Here is a 13,682-nt window from a genome sequence, read left to right as displayed (position 1 = left end):
TTAATCCCTGCACTGGCATGAAACCAGGAAATGATTTATTCTAAAATAAAGCATAGCATTATATTGTACATGACAGACATCTGGTGTGAATTAACTCTGAACTGACTGTGTTAAAACAAAAAAAAAGACCAACATCTCTGCCTTTCTATGACGCAAAACAGTCATTTCGCAACAATTGTTTTTTTTTCCCCAACCAAAGCAGGCTAAGCGTGAGGAAAAACACGAGTAGTCCAACAACAGGACCGACAAGTTCCCGCAAAAGAGAAGCCCACAACATCGTCATCCTTCCTATTTCCTTGCCGTGGAAGGGGAGGTCCTCTGTCGAGCTTTTGTTGCTGGCGCAGTAAAAGTGGTCAACCCTGGAGGGGTTTAAGAGGTGCTGGGAGGCTCCTCTGGTCTGATGGAGGGACACTGTGAGTCATTCTGCCTCAGTGTTTTCTAAATAAGAAAATCACAGAATAAACAGCTTCTCCAATCCAAAGGTTATGTTTAACACAGTGCAACAGAAACAACGTTGAGAGATGGGGAGGGATTCATTTGTGATGTGCTAATTCATATTTTGTCCGAACTGACTCGGTGAAATTTCAAATGTATGTTATTTCAGCTCCCCCAGCACAGGGGCGATCCAGGCTGATTCTGTCTTGTTTGGACACCATCAGAGCCTCCTGGCAAGGGGATCACGCCCATCAGTGTTAAGCAGCTCGGCCATGGGATGTCTCCAGTAAAACCTATGACCTCCACTGGTTTAAATCTCTCTTTTCAGTTGGTTTGTGAAGGAACACCTGAAGTGTAGGCACTGAATTATTCAGCGCTCCAGCCCCTGCCCCCTCACAGATGCCAGGAAGAGGAGAGGCAAACAGATCTATGGGCTATCAGGGGAGAGTCAAGGGTGGGTGCTGATTGCCTCACTGACAAGATCCTGATGAGACAACAGGAATCAGGAGATCTGTGAAACTGACTGCTGCCTCCGCCAGCCCTTCCACATCTTCACTAGCTTCTTCGAGCTGTAAGACACCGTCTTCCACAGACCTGGCAGGAGAAGGACGCACATGGAACATACCAGTGACGGGGGGGGGAAATAAAACAAGTTTGCAAGTGCTGCAACCAATGATTTTTAAAATTGTGATCAGATCAAGATAAACTGTTGAAATAACATTTGAGAACACAAAACAATCAAGATACGAGAATCTTACCAGCAGTGGCGATGCCTTTAATGCTCTGTGTTATACTGGAGGATTTCACAATAGAAGAAATACCTGAGGAGCATAAAGCATTCTAGCATTAAATTAAAAAAAAAAAAAACAACCAGTTGTTTTTCCTCCAACACTGTCTTGCCTTTTAACTGAATTTTAGGAAATCTGACAAGCAAATGCAATTTTAGTGATATTTAATGTATAAAGTTGCAGGTGTGGCTGGTGAGAACTTCTCCCCAGGGTGAGGAGCAAAGATATCTGGGAGGAGTGCGGAGTAGAGCTGCAACCGTGATCGTTCAGGCATCTGGTGAGGAGCCTCCCGAACACCGGAGGGATCGTATCTCCCATCCGTCCTGGTAATGCCTTGGAGTGGACCTATTGTGATGCCGCTAATCACTGCATGAGATGGGCCATGAAGTCATCAACACCCCCCGGCTGTCTCTGCATCTCCACTGCCTCCCAGTGTCGACACTCGCTTTCAGGTCAAATCTCAGACTTTTCTCCGCCGTAAAAACAGTGGGATTTATAACTTGAGACTGAAACCATGCTTGGAACATGTTCATGGAACATGTTTTGATTTTGATAGATAAAGAAATCCCAAATAGAAGCAGAGGGAATTTATTCCTTTTTTTTTTTTAGAACTACTAAACTCTCCCTCTGCTGGCCAATGGGTAGAAGGGAGGTTTAGGAAACTTTGAAAAAGTGGAGTTTGTTGGCAGACAAACTGTAAAAAGCTGTAAAAAAAATGTAAAAATTTAAACATGAATGTCTGCAACATCTACTGCATCCACCATGTTCTGCGGTGGGTTTTAGCCAGGTTTTTCCTCAGCGGGCAATGTACCTTGCTGAACGACCGCCCCGCAGTCAGGGTCTTGGGCGACCTGCAGCAGGATCTCCTCCACGTCTCGGTTTTTACCCGGGGGGTCAACCAGCTTGGTGATCCTCTGCTGTAGTGTCCGGGGCAGGGCCATTAGCTGGACAAACTGGCCCTCAGGGCTCTTGTCTACCTGCAGGAACACAATGGACACCAGTCACACCTATCTTTGGGACTGTAGCCACCAGCTCTTCTTATGAGTGACTATTCTATTCGCCAGAACAATTGAACAATTTATATGTGATATCAGACATTTTAATCATTTTGCCAGATGGCACCAGGATCTCTCCCCCCCCCACCCACCCACCCACCCCCCCCCCAGCGGGACCACAGGGGATTAAAACTCGCTCCTGCTGCCAGGCCCTGGGCGAAAACCGAATTATCTACAGAAACATTCTGTATATACGGATAACAGGTCTGTGTCAAGTCTTTTACTCATCATTCGTTATTTTGAAAAGCAGGAGAAAAAAAGACCAATTTTTTTGTCTTATCATCCAGTGAGTGCAGTTCAGGCCCTTAAACTCTTTCACGTTTCTTCACACCAGTGGACTTTGAACCTCTTTGTTTTCCTCCAAAGAATAACAAACATGGCTGACAAGCTTTTTTTAATCCTCCCAATGTAATGCTTTACCTCTAATGTTCTCTGCTGAGGCTTGTAGACCACTTGGGGGCAGTCTCGCAGGATGTTGCTGTAGAGAATCTGGAAGTGTTGCATGTTATCCTTCACGATATTGGACACTTTGGATTTATCCTCCCCAATCACCATCCTGAAGTCCCCTGGAGAGACAGGCATAAGAGTCCGCCCTTAAAAAGGAGTTGTGAAGAAAAAAAATGAAACCGTTCTCCCAATGTATTCGTGCCCGCCTGCTGGCTCATCTCAGACTCTAAATTGGTTGGTCTCCAATCTGGGCTGTAAATGGCGGCGTGTGACTCAGGCGACACTTACCGGCATAGGAGAGGCCGGCTATCTGCATGTAAAGGTCGTCCTCTGTAAAACTCTCTGGCAGCATGAGAAAGGAGGCGGTCACGGCGCTCTTCAGGTTTGCCACCAGGGCAGCGCGGAGCTTCCCGTTGTCATTCTGCACCAGCATTTTTACCTGGGGGGGGCAAAACACATTTCAGCAAAGCAAGTAAATGACAAGGATGGGAAAAAAATGCAGATAAATCAATCATTCACTCGTCCTAGATGGAACCGTTTACCCTCTCAGTTACACCTCGTCCACAGAAATACAACTGTTGACCCTTTGTAATTTTCAGGTTTTTAAAAATGCTGCTCTTGTGTGACTGCACGTGGGAATACCCACCGGTTTGTGGAGGCGCCCGGCCACGTACATGGTTTTCCAGTGCATCAGGTCATCGATCAGACAGTCCGTACTGATCACGCCGTATTTGATGATCTGAAGAGGAGGCGGCGTTAGCAGATGGAGGGCGGACTCAGCTAAGATGGAGCACATGACATGGACATCTCTGTGTATCTTCTTGACTCACCCTGCCATCCACAGGCACCAGCGTGTTGTAGTACACAGCGGCGCCGCGGTCCTTCTGGATGGAGCTGATGGCGGTGGGCCCCAGCAGCTTCAGGGCCGAGTAGTGCTTGCGGTTCTGCAGCAGGTTCATGGTGTGCCACGTCACCGGGTCGTCCACGGCGAACACAAAGTCCAGCATGTTCTTCTGGATGTGAAGGAAGAGGTGACTTCAGCGATGTGCAAGCAGGTGAGCAATTTTTAGAAAGAAGAAATTGTATGAACAAAGCATATTATTAATTACATCACTTCATGCAGGCTGTCATTCAATTCCCCTCAGAACACCACGTAGAACTACAACTAGATAGGCGAAACTACATTTCCCATCTCTGCTTGTAGTTCTCACACACAACATACATTTCAGGGAACCCATGCAAACCCAGAAAGGGGGATAATCACGAATGGTGCGAAGTGCGGTCTGTTGCTCAGGCCTTTCCTCACTTACCTCCATCTGACCTTGGCTGGTCCCGTGCTGTTTGAACACGCCGGATCCATAGGCGAACGCCAGGCTGATGTCCTGCGGGAAATGCGACAGCACCCTCCGGTACAGCACGCCGGTGTTGTGCAGGGCGGGCAAGGCCATGTCCGGTGCCGCCGGGTCCCGAACACGCAGGCGCAGAAAAGCGCTCAATCCTCACCAGAATCGAGAGATGGACGTGGAAGACGCATTTTAAGTGTGAGGACGTATGTTACCGCTTGATTGTTTCTTTTTTTTTTCTAAATCGTGTAAACACGGGGACGGTGCTCTTCCGTGTCCTGACCTGCCGTCAAGGCTGCGTCGCGCGGATTCTACGTCACGGGCTGACGCTTCCCGGGGCCTCACGGGAAAATGAGTCCGGAAGTAGAACCTGTTTTTTTTGTTGTTTTTTTTTTTACCTTTATTTAACAAACACGGCCGTATCTAGACATACGTCGATAACGCATAGACTTCTTCCTCTCCTTTCGGCATTTCCCTTCAGGGGTCGCCGCAGCGAATCAACCTTCTCCATCTAACCCTATTCTCTGTATCCTCCTCTCTTACGCCAACTATCTTCACATCATCTCTCACTACGTCCATAAATCTTCTTTTTGGTCTTCCTCTAGACCTCCAATTCCAGCATTCATCTACCAATATATTCAAGTTTTTCCTCTGTATATGACCAAACCACCGCAGTCTGGATTCTCTGACCTTCTCTCCAAAACATCTAACATGTGCTGTTCCTCTGATAGACTTATTTCTGATCCTATCCATCCTGGTCACTCCTAAAGAGAACCTCAACATCTTCATCTCTGCAACCTCCAGCTCTGCCTCCTGTCTTTTCCTTATTGTAACAAACTTTTCGTCATTTTGTCATTGTTTCCAGTCCATACGGCATCGCTGGTCTCACCGCTGTCTTATACACCCTTCCTTTCATTCTGTCTGATATTTTTCTATTGCATAGCACCCCTGACACTTTTCTCCACCCATTCCAACCTGCTTGAACTGGTTTCTTCACCTCTTTTCCACACTCTCCGTTGCTCTGGACTGTTGAGCCCAAGTACCTGTCTGGCTACACTCTCACTTAAAGCTACTTTGCAGTCACTGATTTCTTTCAGGTTACCTGGTTTATACAAGATGTAGTCTACCTGCGTGCTCCTACCTCCGCTCTTCTAAGTTACCCTATGTTACTATCTTTGTTGGAAAAAAGTGCTCACTACAGCCATTTCCATCCTTTTATGCAAAATCTGTCCCTCTGCATTCCTATCCTGTATACCAAATCTACCCATCACTTCTTCATCCCCTCTATTGATTGCACAAACATGTCCATTGAAGTCTGCACCAATTACCACTTTCTCATCTCTGGGGATATTCTGCATCACTTCATCTAGCTCATTCTCCTCTAACTCACATCCCACCTACGGGGCAAAGCCGTAAGCAACATTGTCCATCACACCTTCAATTTCCAGTTTCAGACTCATAAGTCTATTTGGCATTCTTTTCACCTCCAGAACATTCTAACAAACTCCTTCTTCAAGATAACTCCTACTCCATTTCTCTTCCTGTCAGTACCATGATAGTTCAACTTCAAGCCTGCTCATAAGCTTCTAGCCTTACTACTATCTTTCCACCAGGTCTCCTGGACACACAGGAACAGTATATCTACCTTTCCTCTCTGAATCATGTTGACCAACTCTCTACCTTTTCCTGTCATAGTCGTGATATTCAAAGTCCCTAATCTCAGTTCCAGCCTTTCCTCTTCTCTCTCTGCTTCTGAACACGCCTTCCTCCTCTCCTTCTTTGACCCACAGAAGCCCAATTTCCACTGGTACCCTGTAGGTCATCGGTACCAATGGCGTTCGTTGTTAAACCGGGTCTCCACCAATCCGGTATGAGATTATTAGGTTTGATTCGCATGTTTGGTTTTGGCAAAAGTTTCACGCTAGATGCCCTTCCGTCCGCAACCCTCTGCATTTATGGGACCGGCTCAGAGAGACACTGGCCCGTGCCCTCCTTTAGACTGCACCTAGACTACACAAGTCTATTTCAAACAAAATAGTATAACTGCAAAAGTAACACTATTTATTTATCTATTTCTCCTTTATTTAACCAGGAAAGTCCCATTGAGATCAAAAACCTCTTTTTCAAGGGAGTCCTGGAAAGTAGTAGAAATAATGTCAAAAATATAAGCAACAATAATTTGTGCAATCATTTTTTTCTGTGCAATAATCCATATCTATATCCAGTGCTAATATAGTGCAATAACCAGGAGCTATGGATTCACCAGCATTTGTAGTTATGCATACTTGAATTTTTATTAATTTTGTATATTGACACTTGTATTTCTTATCTTGTACCCTTTGAGCGGGACCTGCTCCTGCAACAAATAGCAATCTCACCTTGGGGTGAATAAGGCAAATCTGGTTTTAAGAGAAGAGAGAGTAAAACAAAGGTAGAATTTAAGAGACCAATAAAATTAAGTAAATAAATACATTTAAAAAAATGCGAGGGGAACACAAGGTGTGTCTAGTGTCTAGCTTAATGAATATCAGGGAATATCATTTATAACTTTTTTTCTTGCTTTTATGTCTTTTCATCAGTTCTAAAGATTTGTACTATAATTTGAAATAATGTTTAAAGAATGTAAAATTGGGGGAACATTTTTGCATTCTGGTTTTGTGTTTGAACAATTTGGCTAAACATAAAATAACATTGACACAGAGTTCATCTTTTTTATTTCCTAAAAGTTAACTAAATGTTATGTCCTCTCTGGAGAGAAAATCTGGTGATCATGGAATTTTCTTCTTTCGCTGGATATAGACTCTGTTTCATGAGCGTTTTCTTCCAGCCAGCAAATGGCGCTGTTGCACAGTTGCGCACTGCTGCTGATTTCTTAATGTGTGCATATCTTCGGCAGACAGTACCTCAAGCCTGAAATAAATATGAAACCAATTTCCATTTTAAAAAAACTGAAAGAAATAAGGAAAAGAAGCAGGGCCGACAGTTATGAACCAACAAACTAATTATACATAAACCCTAAAATTCAGCAAACGAGTGGAGATTTAAGACTGCCTGAATTATTTATGAAGTAAATAATAATACTATTCTAGATAGTGTCTAGACGATGATTCGGATCTGAGGCTGTGAATACAAAGAGTATATGTGTATTTACCCCCAATTTACCCCCAAAACAAAGAAGTTATCAGTTGAAGGACTCAACCAATGTGATGAATAGAGTAAATAGATGAAAAATGACTTCGAAATAACATTATTTCTAAACATAAAAGTGAATTATGAACACCATTGTAGTCGTAAACTGCCTGTCATATGTTTAATATACACAATATATTCTTTTAATTATCTCTAAAAGGCATTGATGTAAGAATGCCCGGCAAAATGAGCCAAAGGTTTTTGGTCAAGCAAAAGTGTTTTGGGGATTTTTATATGAATTACTGTTTTGTTGTTTATTAAATTTAATGCTTATATATTGTCATTTATGTGGGTATTTTAACAAGTTCAAAAGACCAAAATAAACTCGCTATACTTTTCCAACTACTGCAATTATTCGTAGTAGTAGTAGTAGTAGTAGTAGTAGTAGTAGTAGTAGTAGTAGTAATTGTAGTAGTACTAAAGTAGCGAAACCAAAAAAACAACATCAGTATTATTAGTGTATTTAGTGCAGAGTATGTAAAATCTAATCGAGCCCAATTTAATAATTATGTCTCCTATCATAACATAGCATATTTCTGATATATATTATTTAAATTCTGGATTGCATTTTTTAAAGCACGTACTGATGATAATGAGCTGCAGTGCTCTGGAATATGCACGTTAAATAAAACACAAGGACACAATAGCTATTCAAATTATTAAAATGAACTACAGTGGTGAATAGTTTTTGGAAGTAAAGCCACTGTGGAGAGATATGTCGGGATTGTAATATAACATATCTTTGACAGATGGGACCTCGTGTTGACACGTTGAGTCCTCTGTGGAGGACGTGATTAACCTTTGGGTTTTTGTTTCAGTCTGAAAGCACCTCCATTCCAAACACCACTGCCGCTTTGCTCCTGTGAGTCAGACGATAACATCTTCAGACTTTCTGATAATTAGATGTGGAATTTTGAGCTCGGAAGAATCCCGCTCATGTCACCTGGACGGGGGTTTTGATGCAGGGTTTAACTGACGGGTCATCTGTCAATCACCGATATCCAAACCCTCACGCTTCTAATTCACCCCCACAGACAATTTTGTCAAGGGACGCCGTGAACGGCAGCCATGTTTTTCCAGCTGATGGAGACAACGCAATGGCACAGCTGCAACAAAAACAGATCTGCTGATTGTAAACAAGTCATTCAGGCTCCTTTCAGCGTCTGATGATGTGCACCTGGGACGGACTCCGATCGCTCATGTGATGGGTGCCGCGCTTCTAAAACATCCTGCGGGAAGAGCTTCTCCTGGTTAAGTACCAGCTGCTTTTCCTTTCTTTCTTTTCCTTTTTGTGCCGTGGATTGGGATTCAGAGCAGCGCGTTTGTTCTATGTTTTTGGGACGATCAAAGCTCTCTGTGAGGGGCGCCGCTAATGTTCTCTATCTTCGTGCCACAGTCCAAAAAGTCTGCGCTAAAATGGGCCTCAGGTGTGAGCGACGTGTGGCCCTGTGATTGACAAGCAACCGCCGCTATGCGTGGATGCTTTGTCTTCCTGTGTGTTTTAAAATAGATCAATCTGCCTGCAGGTGTTTGCACTATGTTCTCACAAAAATCCACCAGAACATCTCTTGCAGTGTTAATGGAAGTGCAAAGGGATTTGTGTGTGTGTGTGTGTGTGTCCGCCTTTAAGGCCCGAGCTGTACTCATCAGCTTGATTCTGCAGAAGTGAGATTCCTGCTAACAGACAAAATGCCCTGCAGATGCTCCTCTTCCACAGAGGCAAACAAACAGTGGTGAAATCACAGTGATCATGTGCGATGCGAACATCAGAGCGGTTTCTTTCCTCCAACTGATCAAAACCCTGCGTGTTTGGCTGCCACCCGGAACCCGTCCCTCCCACGGAGCCGCCGGCTCCCAAGTACAAAAGTCCTATTAATTCTGGCCGTGCGTCTGCCTTGCGGGTTGTTAGCGGCGAGACAAATATTATGATCCGATAATTGGTCCGAGCCGCCTCCTCCATCCGATGAATATTGATGACCCCCGCCTTTCCTCGGGCTCAGAGGAACCAGCCAAGGTAAAAGGCTGTCCTTCATCTCTTACAGTATCGTGTAAAAGTTGTCTAAGCATGCGTCGCCTTGCCAACAGGGCATTATTCAACATAATGGTTTAAGCCTTGTTGCTGGAAATGGAACGCACTATCCAGAGTTGGATTTTTTTTTGGCTTCCAGGAAATATTCGGCCCCAGTTTGCCTCGGGCGACGGGTTTTATTCAGTGCGGGAGTCGAAGCGGCGTCCCTGTACGTGCACGGGAAGACCGTAGAGGTCTGGTTTCTGGAGTACAACCGGATGCCACTTTATCTTCAGAACAACACGAACATTATCTCAGTGATCAACAGTCACAGACATCCGTTTTCCTGACATCTCTGACTTAGTGGTTTTCGGCCCCGGAGGATTTGAAATTCGCCGGATAAAAGACCCGATCCTCGGTCTCCATCTCGCCCGCATTCAGCCCAAGAGCTGTGATTTAGAAACGCAAACGAAGGCGCTGCGTTCCAAATCCTCCCCGGCACGAGCCCTCTGCTCTGTGTGTGTGTGTTTGTATCTGTTTACACATACACACACCACAAACAGCAATAGCTCAGAGGGATCCTGCCAGCCTTCTCACTCCTGTTGCCATGGAGATCTCCACTGCTGCCCGCATCCAATGATGCAACATGAAAAAGGGAACGCACCATTCGCCGCCACTCCCGCGGGAACGCCAACCTGCCCGCTTTCATCGCTTCCACTGAAGTTATGTCAGCGGGCAGCGACACATCCCATAATAATCATGAGGCCTCTGAGCAGGAGCTGAACTGGCCGGGAGGTGCAATCATTGTATGTATTTCACCCTCTGAACGCTTCATCTGATGATAATGTTTTATGTGAGCGCTTGATCAGGAGCTGCAAATCATCTACGACTAATTCTATTGATGATCAATCGGTTTTGCGGTTATTACTGAAATGCTGATATTATTCAATTTGACAGTTGCATATTTTTCTACAACCCAGAGGGATATTTTTGATTGTTATAATTTAGATTATTATATTCCTGTTTTTTTATTTCCCTAAGGACCTCATTACAACTGTGTGATTCCACCTGGTCGCTGCTTCATCGGTTCTCACAGATTTTATCAATCAAACTTGAGAAATGATCACAAATAGGATTTATTGGGAAGATTCCACGATTCTGTTTTAAAGCAGAATTCTTGCACATCTTTAATAACACATCACACTTGACCCTCGGGCCGTGGCCGCCTCCTGTAGCTCCCACGGCAAACTACATGATATTGATTAGCTTGGGTTCGGCGCAAGAGTAAAACAGGACTTGATACATGGGGGGGCGCTCGCTCAGTGATCAATGTGGATAAACTAAAAATCAATTGGCGCATAGAGCCGAGGGCCGGTGAGCAACGCCAAGTCCAGTCGGGGTTCTCCGACGCCGTTCCAGGCTGGCGTTTTTCTGATCCCTTGGCCGGTTTTCCCAAGGCGCCGCTTCCAAGGTGCATCTTTATGATTCCGCAGACGTATTTCAAGGTAGAACCCAGAACGTGCCTCCGACACCGGTTTCCATGGAGATTTCGCACTCTTCAATTTTCAAGATTTGCATTTTTGAATAGAGAGCGAGGCGTATCACAAAAATACCTCCTCAGCTGATGTCGGAGCACACACACACACACATACACACAAGGGACGTGGTGGGAGTGTGCGTGTGTGTGTGTGTTTGCAGACGGGAAGGGGGTTAGATGATCATGTTCTAACATTTGTTTCAGTGAACACAGCAATCCACCCCAGGTTCCACGTAGTGCCTAGCTCGCCGACTACAATGAGTTATTGTATTTTCCGGATTATAAGTTGCACCAGCCAAAAAATGCATAATGAAGAAAGAAAAACACATATAAGTTGCACTTGACTATAAGTTGCATTTTGGGGTGAAATTTATTTTGAAAAATCAGAGACCAAGAACAAACATTTCACCTTGGAAAGTGAGTTATCGTAATGACGATAGAGTAGAAAACAGGCGGAATAGGTATCTGTTATGCTATTCAGATAACTATAGCATGAACAACATAGCATAACAAGTTTAGCAAATACTTGATCTCACTCCAAATCACTAAATCTATTGAATTCTCCATCCTTGGTGTCACTTCTGAGCAACTCTGCCAGCTCCGGAGGTACACGGCATGCTGCCTCCTCTTCTGCGTGGCTGTTTTTGGGACATGGCCGCCCGTGCTCTGATAGGGAGGCTGTTGCGTGGCACGAAGCGGTAACGCCAAGAAGGTCCTCACGTAAAGTCATTTATATTCATCGCCTTGGCAACAACCGGGGCGTGAAGACATACTGTGGCCATCTAGCTTTTAGCTCGCGATTAGCTTTTTTTGTTTTCCTCATTGCAGTTAGAGTATCCTCCGCCTTTTGCCAGTCCCTCAAGAGTTTCTTGCTCACTCCAAACTTTCTTTCTGCTGCTTGATTACTGTTTTCCAGCTGCATTCTTCGCTACTAGTAGCTTGTAATCTGCAGCATATGATTTTCTGTTTGGGGGCATTTGTGTCCAGTCTTTATAAGTAGATAATTAAATCTTAAATTTCCCATGATACAGGAGTAATAGGAGTAGCAGATACTGGCACACAAGGCAAGAGCGCACTTCTGCGGCTGTCAGTGTGAAAATAACAAACACGTGAAATTACATATTTTAATCTATAAGTCACACCCGAGTATAAGTCGCAGGACCAGCCAAAACATGGAAAAAAATGGACACTTATAGTCCAAAAAATACAGTAATTCCTGGTCAGTGTTGAGTCCCCCCATGAGTCTTAAGGGTTAATACTAAATGAGTCATGCATATTTAGAGTATTTAGTTTTAAATGTGCCTCTCCTAAGTGCTTCAAATATTTGTGCATAAAAACACTGATGCATAAATAAAAGGGCATCAGTGCAGAGTGGATGCTTGGACGTCTGTATGTTGACCTGTGATTTACAGGTTTGGCCCCGCCCCCATTTCCTGTGACCATGGCAACCTGGATGATTGTCTGCAAATAGATTTTCCTTTTTGTTTTTTCCCCAAAAACACAAAACCGTGTCAAAACTGCAGGTTGTCGCTGCCGCTAACCTCCTGCAGGAAAACTGGAGGCATCCTTTTGCACGTGCATGAAGAAGGCTGCAGGTGTGTGTGTGTGTGTGTGTGTGTGTGTGTGTGTCTACACACTGGCAGCTTTGTTTACAAACCCACACTGTGTTTACTTCAGACTGCAATCTTTTTGTTTTTGTTTATCTGTCTCGACAATCCGTCTTTTCGTTCCCCCTCAAAGGTCACTCGGCAGGTCGGCGGTCGGACGGGTGACATCTGACCCGGACGAGTTAAGCCCCGCCTCCTAACCTCACCGCAGCTGGGATGAGCCTTGTGAGTAGGATAAGCTCTAAAACTAACTGAATAAGTGAATGAATGAACAATGAGGTCCGACGGCGCCCGGCTCGGACGCAGCCGTGTGCATCATTTCACACACACATGTTTTATTATATAACATCCGTCCGGGAATGTGGATGTGTGTCAGGGAAGATGTAGGCCAGCGCCGGCTTAGGATGCACTTACAGCGCACGCTGCTGCTCTGTGACTCACTCTGCACGAGGAGGTGGCATGTGTGTGTGTGTGTGCGTGCGCACAGCTCTCCTGGGCTTGACTCATCATGACTGGCGACAAATCTGCTACTCTGCATCTAAAATTTGAAGACATATCAAAAGGGAGAGGGGCCAGGTCACTTGCACAACTTCTACCCATGGTGCGTTCAAGAGCGTGAACGTGTGGAGCTGCTCGCCGTTGAGAGAGACCCAGATGGGGAAAGTGTGCCCCCAGTTGTGTCTGAAAGGGTCAAGAAAAACAAAAACAGGACACAGCCAAACATTGCGCTGTTTTTTTATTTATTTTTTTAAACGGGCGGCTCCAAGGGGTTGTGAGTTTGACGCCCGTGTCATCATGGCAGCTATTTGTTGGGAAAGCTCACCACATAAAAAAAAACTCACGTTCAACCTCGCCTGTTGGTGTGCAACCGGGGGGCAGCCTTTTCAAATCGGGGCAGGTGATGAAGCGAAGGATGGATGACAGTCCCGCTCCTCCTGCCTCCACTCCGGGGTTTCAGATTACAAATCGGCATCGTATGCTCTAAACATAACATTGGCACTTCGGTGGAGGGGGAGGGGGACGGTTTCAGTACCGTGAGAATTAATCCGCTAAAATGTCAGCTCTGAAGCGGAGAACCAGAAGGCGGAGGGTGAGCTGAGGGGGATGGATGGATGGAAAAATGGCAGGAGGAGGATGTGGAGGTGGGGCTGATGTGCGTCCCCCGTCTGCCGACTCCACCTCGGTGCACGCTTGCAAGGAAACCCCTTCCACTGGTTGCACACGGCACGCTGCGCTACGACGGGCTGCGGCGCCACACGCGAGTACGCTCGAT

At 45.2% G+C, this 13,682-nt stretch overlaps 1 protein-coding gene across 2 annotated transcripts; it reads right to left on the bottom strand.

Annotated features, from left to right (window-relative positions):
• On the bottom strand, positions 1 to 4,388 carry tamm41 (TAM41 mitochondrial translocator assembly and maintenance homolog). Of its 2 annotated transcripts, none has more exons than XM_086149631.1 (8): positions 4,036 to 4,388; positions 3,556 to 3,760; positions 3,372 to 3,464; positions 3,014 to 3,164; positions 2,699 to 2,844; positions 2,035 to 2,200; positions 1,194 to 1,256; positions 1 to 1,029 (listed from the first exon to the last, which is right to left on the bottom strand). In XM_086149631.1, exons 1-8 carry the CDS (start codon positions 4,083 to 4,085, stop codon positions 938 to 940), a joined length of 966 nt encoding a protein of 321 aa, XP_086005757.1. In that variant the 5' UTR covers positions 4,086 to 4,388; the 3' UTR covers positions 1 to 937. The 2 variants fall into 2 exon arrangements, with proteins under 2 accessions (XP_086005757.1, XP_086005756.1); XM_086149630.1 differs by having other exon boundaries at positions 3,556 to 3,738; positions 4,036 to 4,362.
• Positions 4,389 to 13,682: the final 9,294 nt, after the last annotated feature.

This window comes from Fistularia commersonii, chromosome 7, assembly GCF_037954325.1.
Source record: "Fistularia commersonii isolate RoL2024-O1a breed Wild chromosome 7, RoL_Fcom_v1.0, whole genome shotgun sequence".
Classification (NCBI taxonomy): Eukaryota; Metazoa; Chordata; class Actinopteri; order Syngnathiformes; family Fistulariidae; genus Fistularia; species Fistularia commersonii.
This window is presented reverse-complemented; position numbering and strand designations above follow the sequence as displayed.

Excerpts from the sequence above, each read along its gene's own strand:
- tamm41 (XM_086149630.1), bottom strand. The coding sequence starts at position 4,173 with ATGGCCTTGCCCGCCCTGCACAACACCGGCGTGCTGTACCGGAGGGTG. Across the intron at positions 3,465-3,555 it reads TGGTGCCTGTGGATGGCAGG|ATCATCAAATACGGCGTGAT; the intron begins GTGAGTCAAGAA and ends CCTCCTCTTCAG. Across the intron at positions 3,165-3,371 it reads CCGGGCGCCTCCACAAACCG|GTAAAAATGCTGGTGCAGAA; the intron begins GTGGGTATTCCC and ends TGCCCCCCCCAG.